Source organism: Heliangelus exortis, chromosome 4 (assembly GCF_036169615.1).
Source record: "Heliangelus exortis chromosome 4, bHelExo1.hap1, whole genome shotgun sequence".
NCBI classification, from domain to species: domain Eukaryota; kingdom Metazoa; phylum Chordata; class Aves; order Apodiformes; family Trochilidae; genus Heliangelus; species Heliangelus exortis.
The window spans coordinates 39,633,316-39,649,318 of NC_092425.1; the positions used below are offsets into that span (position 1 = coordinate 39,633,316).

General features: G+C 40.2%; 1 protein-coding gene across 1 annotated transcript in view; it reads left to right on the top strand.

The window, feature by feature from the left end:
* Positions 1-16,003, top strand: part of CLNK (cytokine dependent hematopoietic cell linker) — a 51,284-nt gene that overhangs the window by 9,994 nt on the left and 25,287 nt on the right. Inside the window, exons 3-6 of the mRNA XM_071743966.1 lie at positions 8,628-8,699; positions 9,726-9,775; positions 13,535-13,572; positions 15,677-15,839. Of these exons, the coding sequence (XP_071600067.1) occupies positions 8,628-8,699; positions 9,726-9,775; positions 13,535-13,572; positions 15,677-15,839 (323 nt within the window). The remainder of the gene's footprint in view (positions 1-8,627; positions 8,700-9,725; positions 9,776-13,534; positions 13,573-15,676; positions 15,840-16,003) is intronic.

Consider the following 16,003-nt stretch of genomic DNA (forward strand, 5'->3'; position numbering starts at 1 on the left):
AAAGTTGTAATTAACTTGAGTGGCTCTGCTGATGTTATTAACCATGAGCATGTAACTCAAGTGGCTTCTGAATAGCCACAAAGCCCCAGGAGTGAAATGCAGCTCTGTACTCACTTCACAGCCATCTGTTGTTGTGAAAGGGTGTGGGATTTTCCAGTTATTGCTGGAAGTTTGAAAGAAAGATGTTGAAAAATGCTCTTCTAGGTGGCACATGATTGAGGGAGTAGGCAAAAATGATAGTACCTTGGTACTAAACTGCTTTATTTTACTGTGTCACAGCAAAGATGTTCTTGTAATGCTGATTAGCCATTTTTTCCCCACTGCAATATTTTTTTTCCTTCTAATCCTTCATTCTGAGCAGGTTGCATCCATCCAGGATAACTATAGGGAGCATTAAGGAGAAGTGGAAAACAGTTCAGAACCATTATGGCTCTCTCTGCTCATCTTGTGTCAGTTGTTGTAAGTTTATTAAGGTCAAGGTTCCAGCAACTCGCAGACCAACTCGCTCCTGTGGTTTTGATGTGAAAAACCCTCATGATTTCCTTCTCATCTGCTTTCCCTCACATACTGAACACCTAAATTTTAAAAACTGTGTGCTTAGGTTTCACCTTTTCATTCAGATGGAAGCACTTAAGCAAAAGGTTTTATTTTTAAGGTGTTTATGACATCTCTGGCCCCTGGGAAAGCAAAACAGGAATTCTGGCTGGGAGGCCAAAGATTTAGCAGGCATCAGTCCCTAAGTTTTTAGCACAGAACTGGAATTTCATGACTTTTTTTTCTGCTTCCTAATTCCATGAAATATCACTCTAGATCTGTTTTTTCAAAACTGATGATCGTAGAATTGGCTTGGGTTGAAAGGGACCTTAAAGATCATCTAGTCCCAACTCCTTTGCCAGGGGCAGGATATTTCAGGACAAATTGTTAAAAACATTTAATGACCCACAAGGCCAGAGAATGGATATTACTGAAGGTGACTTTACAAGTGGATACAGTTTGGTGTGAGACACAGCAATGCCTGGGGCATGGGTGAGGTAATTTGATGGCCATGAACTGAACTGAATATTCTGGTGGGTACAGACCCAGCTGGGAAGTCAGTTTGCTGATCTGGGTCATGATCATGTCTGATGGGGGTAACCAGGGTCAAAACCATCCCTCTGGTTGCTGGGTCAGGCTGTGGATTGGGGGCTGAATCAACAGGGTTCAAGGACATGGGCATGGATGTGGCTAAGCTGGAGGTAGAAACTTCTACCAGTTCCATCACTGGGAGGGTCTGATGGCCACCAGCTGAGCTGAGATGGAGCTCCTGGGCCATGGACAGAGGTGGGGAAAGGCTCCATGTGAGGCTGGCCAGGGCCATTAAATCCTGTTATTGCCCTCAGGGTCTTGTCAGTAAATGATGGAGAGCAGTTACAAGAGTCCTAGAGACTAAAGAGACCTTTAAGGGTCAGAATTTGGGGTTAAGGCTGAAGACCTAGATTGAGGAGAGAGTTTTCAAGTGTGTCAGATAAACCCCACAGAGTTAGGATGTGGGCTGAGAGCAGCAATGTGGTTAGGACTTGCTCAAGTATAGTTCAGGCTAAGTTACACTCAGGGAATAAGTGGTATAGAAAAAAGTAGGGCTGAGTCAACAGGAGGTTAATTCAAACATGTAATTTTCAGGACCCAAATCTGAGTGATAGAAATGTTTAAATAAGCCAATAGAACCTATTCAGCACAGCCACTTCTCTTTCCCCCGTGTTGTAGCATTTCTTCCATTTGACTTTTAGTGGGAGGTCTACAAATTGCTAAATCAAGACACCAAAATGTCCTGTGAAAGGTACAGATAATTAACAGATACTGTTTTCCAGTCAGACCCCTACAGAAACCACTCTTTGGGATTTTGGCTTACTCTTCACTGTCCTCCATGAAGACCTTTGGGTTTATAAAATATTGATGGTGGTTTTTCTAACAGAGCCCAAAGAGGTAATGTTAAAACTTAAAAAAAAACTTAAAAAAAAAAATTTTTAATCATAAAATTAATTATTTTTTTTTTGTTACTTGCTGATGATTCAACCCCCCCCCCAATGTGCATACAAATGAAAGACCCAGCTGTGAAGCTGCTTGCTGCTTTCATTTTAACTTTGAAAAATCTCTCCTGTAGTTACCTCTAATCCAGCATGGAAACCTGAAGCAATCCTTTTCATCCACCTATACACTGGATTTCATTGGCAACCTGTAACTACAGTGTCATGCTCTTGGGTTCACCCTGTCCTGCTTCAGTTGCAGTTCCAGGACACCACTGCACTACCCCAAGATGCTGAGGATGCAGCCAGAGGTTTACAGTGCAGCAGCTCTAACCTTCACTGCTTCACTTTTTGCTCTTTTCTCCAGATACCTATTTCTCTTTTGGGCACTAAAAGCCATATTTGAGGTTAGGCTTGACACCTGTAGGAGGAGGACCAAGCCCTGGGATTGTTAGGTTGGCGTGCAGATCACTCCACCTTGACCTGGATGGAGTGAAATTAAAAGCTGCTCACCTGAGAGCTTCCTCCTGACCCCAGACAGCCAAGAAGGGCAGAAAGCAGCCATTTGAGTTTAATCTTCTTATTTGCACATAAAATGCAACAGGTCCACCCTGGGTGGTTTCTGATTAACTCTTGTAGAGAAGCTTAAACCATCATTACAAAGAGGAATAAGGAGGGGGTTTGGAGTCAGACCCGTAGGAGAAAAAAGTCTCCTGAAACAGCAGGAAAATGTCTTCTGGGGCTGTGGGGAAGATTGCCAGGCTCTGGTATATGCAAAGAAGAGCTCTACATGTACTGACAACCCCCTGGGCAGCACTGGGTCACACAGCACTGCCCCAGTTTCTCTGGCAAGAAGCAGCAGGTCCTCTGAGAGCAGATATCATCTGCCTGGCTTCCTGCCTGCTCCCAGGGTGTGCTCATCTGCTGGGGAGGAAGGTAATGAACCTCCAGCTCCTCTGACCACTGAGCCACCCAGGTATTCTTCAGGCAAGAAGAAAACTTGAAGGCTTTAACCACCCCTGTCACGCCAGGCAGTCCCCAGAAGGTCTGGCAGATGGTGACCCAAAGGTTTCAAGCATTAGGGTTTTGAGAAGAGAAATACTTCTCCCTCTGGCATCCCCAGGTGAATAGGGGTTTGCTCTCTACAAGATGCAAGGGCAGAGCAAAGGGATGTGCCCTGATATATGGCTTTAAAAAGCCAGTAAAAATAACTTGGTAGGTCACAGCACAGAACAAACCTGAAAAATCATCCTGCTTAAAAGAGAGAGGCAAGAGAGAAAACAGTCTAAAATATACACACATCCACATTCTGAAAAACATGTAATGCAGACAGACATCTGTAGATGGAATATTTTCAAATTTTGCATGTCACAGAATTTTCAGGGTTGGAAGGAACCTTTAAAGATCATTTGGTTCCATCCCCCCTGCCATGGGCAGGGTCACCTCCCACTGGACCAGGTGACTTCAAGCCCCATCCAACCTTTGATTCACACATAACAATAATAATAATAATAATAATAATAATAATAATAATAATAATAATAATAATAATAAAAATAATAATAAAAATAATAATAATAATAATAATAATAATAATAATAATAATAATAATAATATTCCCATCCATTCTTTGCCCAACCTGTCTGCTTTAGACTGTGCCATGGCAGAGCTGCTCTTGCAGGTGAGACAGGGCTTGGCATAACCATGATGCCAGCAGTAACCACAGGTACCAAAGCCTCCCAGGAGCATCATTCCCACGTGTCAAGTGGCTGGGGTCACCTTCCAGGTGCTTCTGGCTCCTGCCAGCATCTCCTCAGCCAGCAAGTCACTGCCTTACCATTTATTAATGGTTCTAATTACACAATCCTGTAGTTTGTTGGTCTCAAAGAGAAAATGGTCTCAAGGGTGTGGAGTGAGGTGTTAGACACCATGCTTAAAAAACTACATTTTATTCTTTCAAATACACATTGCTCATGCATGGGACTGCCTTGTGCCATGTCTGCTCCCAAAAAGGCACCCAGGAAGGGTAAGGCAAGGAGGAGGCAGGCTCAGAGTTCCTACTATTCAGTTCAGGGGCAAGGTTTTCATGCCACACCTCTCCAAGGAATCTTTGCAATGTGTTCCAAAGGGCTCTGTTGTGTGGGTATTGCTCTGTCTGATTCAGTAGATGAGTTGTGAGAAGAAAAAGCTGCCAAGCACCAAATCACTTCCAGGCATTTCTCTGCATGGGATGGTGTCACGAACCACAGTAAAAAAAAAAAAAAAAAAAATTTAAAAATCTCATTTTTGCAACAGTTATGGCTTAAAAGGGCCAGACTCCCTGAGTATTTGCAAGTGAGGTTGATTTCCTACAAGATCACAAATGTTTGGCTTGAAATATGGCTTTGTATAGTGCCATCCTTTTCTTCAGCCACAAGGGCTTATAATTCCCTCTGGGAAGGGACTTTTTATAACGGCATGGAGTATAGGACAAGAGGGAATGGCTTTAAGCTGTCCAAGGGAAGATTTAGTTTAGAGATTAGGAGGAATTTGTTTAATGTGAGGGTGGTGAGCCCCTGGCACAGGTTTTCCAGGGAGGTTGTGGCTGCCCCATCCCTGGCAGTGTCCAAGTCCAGGTTGGATGGGGCTTGGAGCAACCTGGGCTGGTGGGAGGTGTCCCTGCCCATGCAGGGGGTTGGGACTGGATGAGATTAAGGTCCCTTCCAACCCAAACCATTCCATGGTTCTATGATTCTATGATTTTTCCTCATTCTTCTCTCCCTTTCAGTGCAAAGTCACCTGGCTGGGATTCTTTACAGTAATTCCTGGCATGCCAATAAAAGTGTGTTCTGTGTATCCCAGTTTTCAGCCTGAATACCTCTATTAACCAGTACTAGAGAAGTGGAATTCATAACACATTCACCAGGGGACTTCTTTCCCTGATAAGCAAGTTTTCTAATGTTTTCTGGGTGGATGAGGTGGCATTTTGCAGCTTGGCACTAAGGAACTGTATCTATTCAACACTTCTATATTCTGCATTTAAGCAGTACAATAATTAATTAATGTTCATTGTATTTCTGTTTCTGTGGGGTTATTTGTACTGATATTATGCTGATTGGTTGGTGTGTTTACCCACACAATTTTAAAGGTTGCCAGGGAAACCTAGAGCACTCTTTTTTTGAAGAAAAGAATTCAAATTAATTGTGTCAGTCATGATTTTTAAAGAGTTTTGCAATATTTTTTCATCATTATGCTAAGACAATATGGATTTTAATATTTATTATTATGTACCTAACATTTTCTATAGGTTAGAAGAAAAAAACCCAAAAAAACAACAGAAGTCTCCTCCTACATATCACAGTTGGAAGGGGTTCTGACAATGTTATCTAGGTTTAGATTTAAAGATTATTTCTGCTCTTTTGACTTCATTTTGATTAATGAGGGCAACAGCAGAGGTGACAAAGCCTTCTCCCAAACCAAATCTTACTAACATATAAGTAACAGCACCTAAAGAGATATATGTTAGATGTTATATCTTTAAGCCATGGTTTTGATAATCAGAACAATAAACAGAAGGATTCTTCTGTTGCATGAAGCAGCCCATATACCATAATAATGACCTTTTTCAGTTGTAGTAATGATGAAAAGTGATTTTTTCTCTCCAAGGGCTTTAGAGCTACCTGGATTTTCAAACTTGGGTCTACAGATGTCTACAGTCAGCACAGAGTTGCATGCTCCCTGTTTTATTCCTTCTCTTCTAGCAAAAGTTGTTAAAGTTGTTTTTTTTTTACTTTCAGCTTCTTCTTTTAGCCCTTATTTTTTAGTTGCACCCACCTGTTTTCTTTTATGCATCCTCTGGACTGGGACTGACTTTGTGATCCTGGATCACCTGGCACAGGGAGGATCTGAACTCACAAATTTTTCTGCAAAACCAAATAAATACTCCAAGAGCTGCAAAACAGGGAAACAATTATGAATATTTGGGGACAAACTGTGCCATTTTTTAGTCTCTCATGAAGAAAGATTTGACACATAAGCAAGGCAGGGCCTTTGGAATGTAATAACAGATTGAAGAAAGCATCAGGCAATATTGAATTTTTTCATGTCAAACACTGCCCTTAGAGGAGAGCTATTTAATATGACAGCTACTTTTGCTGTAGAAATGGGAGAGAGAGAATAAAGATAAGAAAAAATGGGCTTTTTCAACCATCTGCACTTCTCTTATTGACTTAGCCACCTTTTAGTCCTGGGAAGGAAAATTTACCCTAGCAATAATCCCCTTAAATGCTATGAAGTAGATAAAGCTTCCAAATGGAGTAAGTGCCTTACAATTTCCCTAGCAATTTCAGGAATTTGGGAAATTCCAAGAGTCTTGAAACTCAAATTTGCAGGCACCCAATTCATCCTCCATGAATCATAATTTATTGCAAGAGAAGCCATCAAAATTGACACGAATGTGAATGTCACCCCTTACTTCTAGGTGCTCCATTACAATTTGTCTGCAGTTAAATATGAGTCAATCATCACTAAAAATGAAGCTGAGCCTCAGTTTTTCTCCACTTTACACCTTCAGGCCATACAGAACTTAAATCTTGAGCTCAGGGGTATTTCTTCTCTGTCTGTGCCACTGCCCTGCATGATCACAGACACACAGTTTAGGGTTTTGTAGCTGCTCAGTCTAGAAAGAGGATGGGAAATGGCAAAAATTATAGAAGACAGCCAGTTAAAAGAAATTTCACATTCCCCTTAGCTTAAAAAAGGTAAAAAATGTCTTAAAATGTAGAGAATGAAAAAATCCCACCTTTTTGCAGAAGGAAGGAGCAATGTTGCTGTAGCTTTGACCAGAGAATGAAGAGAATCCTGTGAAGGAAAAAAACCTTTTGCCCTATAATTAGATACAGGGATTTTAAAAGGCACAGCTTTATTTTAAACCAAAACAGGTGAAAACAAGACTTTTTGTAATCTTTTTTAGGCAAGGGAAGGATTTTATTAACATATATCACCCAAAAGGTGCCAGGTGTCCTTACCCATAATAAATTTCTGATAAATCCTGTACTTCTGAGCCATTTATGCTACCAGTTTCCAGTTCTGAAGTACTCCTGGAAGTGGCCAATAAAAGAGAAATTCAACCTCAGTGCTGCATCTCCCCAAACTCAAACTAAAGAGACCAAAATAGTTCCCTGCTGCAAGGCAAGGGAGAACTTGCAGAAGGTCACTCCTCATCTGCATGGTGGGAAATTTGCCACCAGAAAGGTCAGGGAGGGATGCAGTAAATTCAAACACACAAAAATTACATTCCCTGTATGTATAATATTTATATGAAATAGGCTTTTGCATTTGTAAGACACACTGCCTTAGGGGGAGTTGAGGGAAAAGTCTTGCAAAGGAGGAAATTGTTCTTTTAAAGGACAAAAAAAATTCTACATGAATAATAAGAAGCATAGAGAAGACAGAAATCAGTTACCTGTTCATATTCCTGATGTTTCAGAGAGATAACTCAGCAGTATAGATTTAACCATTTAACCAAAATCCTCTAATTACAGCAAGTGTTCAAGCACACTTCTTGCATGAATTACACAGCTGAAAATAAAATCCTATCTTCTCATTCTTTGCATTTGGGCTCTTTAGTATTTCCATACTGTCAGTTAGAAAAATTAATTCATTATCAAGGTGCATTCCAATATTGATTAAAGGGGGCAGGGGGCGTTTTTTTATTTTGCTTTTAAAAAGGAGCTGGGGCCATGTTTATGAAGAAAAATCAAGATTTGATTTGGTAGCACTATAATCAGTGTTACCAAACATCATCAGAACTCTACAATCAGAATCTAGGAAGTGACAGGAATTTGAGCAGGACTGGGTCTAAGTGACATTGTTAAAGAGAACACAACTATTATTTGGCATTATTTGGTGAGATAACCCTTAACTCTTTTGCTGCAAACACTGTAACCAAAGGGTGAAGGCTGAAATCATCTCAGTGTTTCTTTCCAGGGTTTGCAGATCATTTTGCAGGAATAAAATAAGGAGCTCTGTATCTAATAGGGTTTAGGAGCAACCAGAGAGGCCAAGAGAACTGATCCCTCTTGCTTTGACAGCTACATCAATGATAAAATCCAGGCATTTTATTTGCAATAGAGACCTTGGATAGATGCCCCCCCTGTGTTCTAATTCCCATTTCGTTGTACAAGAGTTTAATGAATGCCCTGCTCTAAAGAAACCAAAATGCTGGGTGAAGGAATTCAGTTTCCAGCTTGCTTTCTCCAAGCAGAATGCATTGATTTTTATTTTTTTTAATTGTTTATTTACTGTTTTAATTGTTTAATTGTTGTTTTATTGATTTTATTTTTCTTTTAGTTGTTGTTTTTGGTGTGGGTTTTTCTTTGGTTGGTTTTGTTCTTGTTGTTCTGTTTCTTTTGTTTTGTTTCTTTGTTGGAATTTTTGCTTTTGCTTTGTGGTTTTTTCCTAAAACGCTGAAAAGAACAAGAAAATCAGCTAAAAATTCAGAGAATGGAAATGCTTAAGGTAGGGAATCATTTACATATATGCATTTCCCAGACTGGAAAAATTTGTTGTCCAGCTCTGCTCACACTTTTATTTCTTCCCACCCACTGCTGCTTCGTAATAGTAAATTCTGTTCAATTTTTTCAGAGCTAACAGGAAAACAATAGCACATCACTCCACTGATTCCAATAGCAGGAGGACAACTTTGCCAAAAAACAGGTAAGGAAACAAATCCATTTTAAAAGCCCTGATAAGAAACATCACTGGGAGTTTGATTACTGATGTGCCCAAGCTCTCAGGAGCAGACAGAGAAGGAGCAGATGACTCTGGGCTGCTTTACAGCTTGCTCACTGAACAGGAAACCACTCAGCTTTGTTTAAAAGCTGCTGCTAACCTAAATTATCTTGTAATTCAGCTGTAATTCAGATTTGGGATGGTATTTCACAGACTTTGGGCAATTCCAAGGGCAGATGCTTAGATACAAGTTAAAAGAAGTGTGCATTAATTCAGTCCTCCCGTGATCCCTGGCTGTATCATTGCAAAATATTTCTCCTTGTTTCTGAATCCTAATATTACTGCTACTGGAATGATCCAAAAATGTTGCTGGATGGGCTGATAACAGAGCTAAGGTCCAAAAAGCAAAGAAGGTGATGGCAAGAGAACCATCATCCAGAGCACCAGAATAAGGTCAAGACCTGTTAGTTGTTTTTTCCACACTAAATATACCCCACATGCCCTATGGCAGAGTAATAGCAGGATGGAATATCACACCAGGATGATAAATTATATAAAAATATAGTTTATATATATATATTATATTTATAAAATTCAGTTTTTGGCTGGCAGAAAGGGAAGAGAGATGTGGGCAGTGACAGAGCCACACGTGAAAGGGAGGTTTAGCTCCTGCCTCCCTAAGCAACTTCATTCCTGAAATAAATATCCAGCAAAAACATACTGAATATGCTAAAGCAGCAATAAGGCTGGGTCAATATTTATGTCTACCATGAAAGTTTGCAAAAATCAGTGGAGTTCTTAGTAACTGCACCAGTCTTAGAGTGAACAAAATTGAAGGTTTGACCCAATAGTGTTGAATACCCAGTTCTGCCAAACTATTTTTTAAATTTAATTACTATCCTTCCAGCTTTCACTCATTTTATTCATCTAGACTCTTTGAGAAGTTTCCTAGAGCAATGGTAATTTCTAATATTTAAGTGAACTGGGTTTTTTTCTTTTTTATATCCTTAGATCCTGCCCAAACATATGTGCTGGAATGAACCCTTACACACATCCAAAAGGTAAAATTATTTCAGTACTGAAATACGAAGCACCATAGAGTGTCTTTTTACCTTACTTATTACTCAGAGTCTGTGATGACTTGTAATATGCAAGGCATAAAAGATCAGAACCTTCTAAGATCACAAAAATTAAAATTAGGTGCAAGGAAAAAAGGGAAAAAAATATTGCTCTCCACTAATTAGAAACTGGATGCTCACCAATGAAGACAGCAAAAAGGTGCCTCCCAAAAATACTGGTTTCTTGATGTTATACACTGCAAAAAGCCATCAATAAATCATCCTCTGGTTGGAGCCTGAAAACATAGCACTGGATGATGACTTCTGGAAAGTGACTAAGGGAATTTTCTTTTTTCCCATGTCACTGCTGATGAAGAACTCCCTTCTTTTCACTGCTGCTCTCCCAAAGCAATGAGCCAATGACACAGGATCTCTAAACCCAATTCCATGAGAGATTATGGTCAGTGGTAAAGCATTTTTTTAAATCACATTGATTTCATAAGTCAAACATTGCTCCTACTTAACTTAGTGGAAAATGATGCCATATTTCACAGGTGCAGATGAGCTAACAGATATTTAAAGCAAAGCATATAATATTATCTAACTAAATGGGGGCACAACCAGCCAGATAAATGTCTTTGATGTGATGTATGTTTATGTGAAGTTTACTTAAATGCATTCAGTATTGATATGACACAGAAAACTTAGATCTAGGGCTGGAAAAAGCAGTTCTGCATAAATAAAATGCAGCAGAGCCTTACCATTTGATTGAAATCTACCTATGGATAGCTGGCCATATCACAAAACCTCACTATAAATGCTATTTTTTCCATGAAACTTTTTCCCAGTCAGAAGAGAAGCCTGCCTTAGCCTTTTGCTTGGTCTTGGAATTAAACCTCTGCAATTCAAGCAGCTTCTACTTGTCATGCCTAATCCCCCTTAGGAGCTAGAGGAAGATGTCAATACACTGAACAGGACAAGTTTTTCCATTGTACTTTTGGAGCAGACAGAAAACCAAAGTGACTTTGCAAACCCCTCTGCAGGTTCTGCCTTGCAGCATTTCCAGCCTCTGTTTTCTATTGGAGTGGTTAAGAGGTTTATTAAAATAGAACCCCCAATATTTTATTGCTTTTTGCCACGAGCTGAAACACCACAAACAGGGACTTGCAAACCACTGTGTGCTCACAGACTCCCAGAAGTCAAGAGAAAGAGCTTTACCTTCTGCTTTGGCATCTAAAGAAGGGCTGGGATTCTGATGTTGGGTGTTCATGTACAAATAGCTCACCTGTCACCCTTCTGAACAGCTTTTTTTTTTTTTTTTTTTTTTTTTTTGGGTCACTGTGAAAAGCAGGCAAGGTTGCCATGAAAAAGCACAGAGTTTTATTCCCTTGCAAATTAAAGAGAAATTAATTTGTTCTCTTTTGTCCTTTGACACCAGGCATTCTCTGCCAGCTGGCAGAAAAACACACCCCCCCATATGCCATTGAGTTTTAACACCTTCCTGTTGCTCTGACTGATACACTTCACTTAATAGTTTCACAGAGGATGTAGAAAAGGAGAAAAAAGAATAAAATTCAGGCTGAATAAAATACAATCACCCCCCATAGCTTGAGAAGACTCCCACTCCTGTAGGGCTTTACCTTGCAGTGAAAAAATATTGATGTCAGAAAGTCCAGCTGATTTCAACTACCTGGCACAAGGATTCTGTCCTTTCATCCCTATAGAAGAGAAACCAGGAAATTGGATATTCCAGGGGGATACCTATAGAAAACAGCAGTAATTTTCTTCCCCCAAGCAGTGAGCTCTTTGCCTGGCTCCCATCACCCCCGTGGCTTGCAGCACTTCTCCTTCTGAAGGTCCCATTTGTACAGCAGAGCTGACAGAATGGAAATATTCCCCTTCACCACCAAGATGTCAGTCTGAAATCACAGGAGGAGGGGTTTCTAGCTGGTTGGCACCCCTCAGATAGCACAGAGCAAATATTTGGGCACCCACCTTATGTAAAGGGAAGGAGGGAAGCAATGCTGCCTCTGCCCCCCCTTCCATCACAAGGTGCAAAGGAGGCACGAGAAGAGATGGAGAGGGAGGGCTGGAGTTCTTCCAAACTCTGGTGATCCCAAAGTAACAAAATAGAGTATAAACCAGCCTGGACATCAAATTGTAAACTGATGTGGGAGGGCAATAAATCACCCCCAAGACTTGTATCAAAGAGTCTCCTTTCAGCATGAAGCCATGAAATGCACAGCTAATAGCTTCAGTGTTTACCACTGTTACTGGTTTCTTATTGTGGAGGATAAAATGACCATTCTTTTAACTAGCAGAAATTAAAAAAGCTATAATTTAAGACACTGACTGCCTCCTTTCATTATTATATCTGTAGCACCTAATTATCCTCTCATCTGCATCAGTTTTCCTTGGTAATATTATTGATTTAAATGGGTTTCATTCTGGCCTGTACCAGCATAACTAAAAATAAGACAACAAATTTGCATGAATAACTGTACCCAATCCCCAACCCTCCCACCCTGAGCAGGGCTGAAAATACTGCACATATCAAATAGATGAACATTCAATGCCATCTGCTGGGGTGTACAAAACTCTGCAATAAGAACTGCAAAAACTCACCCAGTACTCACACCTTTGAAGAACATCAATAAAAAATGTAAAGAGGATGTTTAGGTACAGTCTGAATTCCCTGAAACACAGCTGGAAGGGAGGACTGTGGGATGCTGCCCATCCTTCATGTACTTGGACAGGCTACAACACCTGGGTCAAAAGTTAATTTTAACTCTCTCCTTTGCATGAAAGGGGTTCAGTCAACAATTCCCCCTTCATCCTAAGCATTAGAGCATGCTGTAATTATACATTACTGCTTAGGTTTAAGAGGAGCCATTTCATGCTCTGCTTTTGAAATCAGGTCCAAGATTTGTGAGGCAGCCCAAGCAAGGATTGCTTCAACATCCTGGAACAAGGACACGTCCTGAGCAGCCAGGGCAGGTTTAATCCAGCAGGCACTGGAGTAAAGATGTAAATCAGGTTCAGGGAAGAAATTGGGAGCCTCTTCTCAACTGAACTCATTCTATAGCCCACCAGCTCTTCACCCCCATGCTCACCTGGCTATACCATGTGAAGACTTCCATGGGCAAAAAGCCACAACCCAGAATAGTTTAGAACCTGTAATTGGAGTGTTCTGCTTTGGCAAATGTGAATTTGGAGCTTCTCATGCTGAAACATACTCAAAATTCTTGAGCAAGGGCTGTGCTACTACAAGACAGCAGCAAAACTCATTTTCCAGCTCAAGTCTTGCAAGCAAGAGGTCAGAGGTTTTCTTCTGCCACTGAATGAACAAGATCTGCTGCTGTTCAGAGGAGGGATTTCCAGACCAGGACCCTCAAAATCACCAGAGTTCCACACCACAGTTCTGTGTAATCACCCTTACAGTTACAGTGGAACTGTAATCACCCTTACAGTTCCACACCAAGCAGGAAAATTCAGAACAGGAGTTCAAACACATCCTTCTCTGAGTACTTTCTGGGGGAGGGCTCATGACAGAGGTTGTGAATCCCATTTCTACCCAGAAACTTCCTCATGCACTGCACAGGTCAACAAACCCATGGGTGGATTTGCTTCATCTCCTTTTTTTTTTTTTTTTAAGTATTTGTAAAAGGGTTATTTTTAATAGTTTCGTTCTATTATATCTTATTAGTTCTTATATAAATTTCTACAGAATGACACCTGATTTTTTTTCTCCATTTTATACAGAAAACAGAAGGCTGATTCCTGCTAACACTTATTACTTTGTAAGTATCAAAGTTTTTCCTGAAATTTCACTTTTGTCTCTCTTCCTCATGTGTGTTAATATTACCTTGGCTATAGTGCTGGTAACAGGAAATTTAATCCTGATTGTTAATATAAAATGAAGCATGAGAATTTTGCAGGATTTAGGAGAACTGAGCTGTAGTGGAAGGTCAGTGCTTCCATTTAAGGAATCTAAACCACATCTTTATAATAAGATCCTGTGAAAATAACAGAAGTCAAGCTGAACAAGCATGAAAATCATAAACCTACCTGGGTTTAATATGTAAATATTGCAAAGGGAAGCTGAAAAGCTAACTGCACATTTCAATGTCTTCCCATTTCCCCTTGGTTTTGAGCTTCAGCTTTTCAGAAAAGATTGCAAACACCTTGCAAGTCAGAGGAAGATGAAAAGAAAGCACAGGTCTGTTGTTTAATGAGCAAGTTGAACAAGAAATGATGATAAAAGAATGCAATTGATGCTTGGCTGCTTCAGGTTTCATGGAAAGGTTAATTACAGTCAGACCCCATATGGGACTGATACCAATTACACAGCAGAAGAGTGCAGAGAGGAACAGGAAAAGAACAGCCAGAAGAATATTTACTTTTGCTAAAGCATTTAAGAAAGTATTTGAAATAATTTCTGAGACATTAATTGATTATCTCTAAGAATTTTCCAGAGTCCTGAGTTCCTAAAGCTATGGATAAGAACAGTGGTAACCCCAATTCATTACAATTAGGAGCAAAATTATGTACATTATGTACAAAATTATGTACACTATGTACATTATGTACAAAATTGCAAATATGAACACAAAGGACATCTCATCAGCTCCTCAAACCAAAGAAATTATTTCCTTCTTGGCAAAAATAATACGAAAATGGAAAGAAAGACAACAGGAGATGTGAGGTATCTTGATTTTTGTTAAGGTTTTTTGTTAGGTTTTGTTTTCCTAGAAGACAGTCTCACTAGTAGAAACCTGGAAACCTGGTTTAGATTACAATGTGTGAAGTGCTTAGCTAATTGATTGAAAAAATATCCATCTTCAGCCTAGTTGGCAGAAGTCTGATATTGAATTGGAAAGATTTATTCAGCAGAAGACCCTGCAAACCAAGGTACCCTGCAGGAGTCTGTCTTGGGTACAGCGGGGTTTTAGAATCATGGAATAATTTGGGTTGGAAGGGACCTCTCAAGGTCACCCAGTCCAACCCCTGCAGTATCAGGGACACCCTCACCCAGATCAGGTTGCTCAGAGCCTCCTCAAGCCTCACCTTGAACATCTCCAGGGATGAGGCCTCAACCACCTCCCTGGGCAACCTGGGACATTTTTTGTCTGCCCTCATGGTAAATAGTTTTTTGCTAAGAACCATTCTAAATCTACTCTTTAATTTAAAACCATTGCCCTTGCAAACAGACCCTCTCCATCCTTCCTGCAGCCTCATCAGGCACTGGAAGGTCACTCTTAGGTCTCCCCAGAGCCTTCTCTTCTCCAGGCTGACCAACCCCAGCTCCCTCAGCCTGGCTTCATTTTCTCTGTTATAAAAAGGCAAACCTCACCCTGAAAAGAACCCTTAAGAACCTTTCTTGGAGGTCTGTTTGATGCTGTAATAATTATGTCTACAACCTGGAGAGAGTTCATAGGGAAGTAACACTGAGGTTCAAAATCTTTTCAAGGAAGGAGTTTAAGAAGAGATTAAAACAAACACCAGGGAGGATCCAAGCCTCACATTTGTGATGAGTTGGTTAAGATAAACTTGCCAGTAACATGTAAGCAGTCAGTACAACACAAATAAAACATGGATAAGATCATAGTGAAAGGCACAGTTCCAAATGTCTGTAATTTTCATAAAATTAAACACTGTATTTGCAGGAGTGGTGACAGGCCAGTTTCAGAGAAGTGTCCCCAAAGGCTATTTAATAAATCTAAATTTAGATCATTTATGAAACAAAAATTTAGCTCCTCAAAACCCTTGCCCAACTTCTTTCCAAGCCTTCATTTTCCAATGTATCCAAAATATCTGGTCCTGGTAATCATATATGTCCAAATCCAATATTAATCTTGAACTTAAATTTATTCACATTACCTGTGTATCTCTTCTTCTATCCAGAACAAAGATTTGAAAATGAAGGGCAAGAGTGACTTCCAATCTTCCTCCAAGCTATCTGAGGAGGAAGAAGGTGACTATGAGACTGTAAGTTCTTCCACTCTGGAGGCCATCCATGCTTTGAGAATCCTTCCTGCCAAACCCCCACAAGAATCTGAATATGCAGGTAACTTTTGCTGTCTGTGGAAAGTGAGCCAAACCTACAGGGAAACAGGAACAGCAGAGATTTGGGATTTTCAGTCTGGATATATTGTTTTTAATTAAATGGTTCAACAAACTAATGAAACACCGGTGGGCAAGAACAAGATCAGACCTTTGTCTGCATCTTCA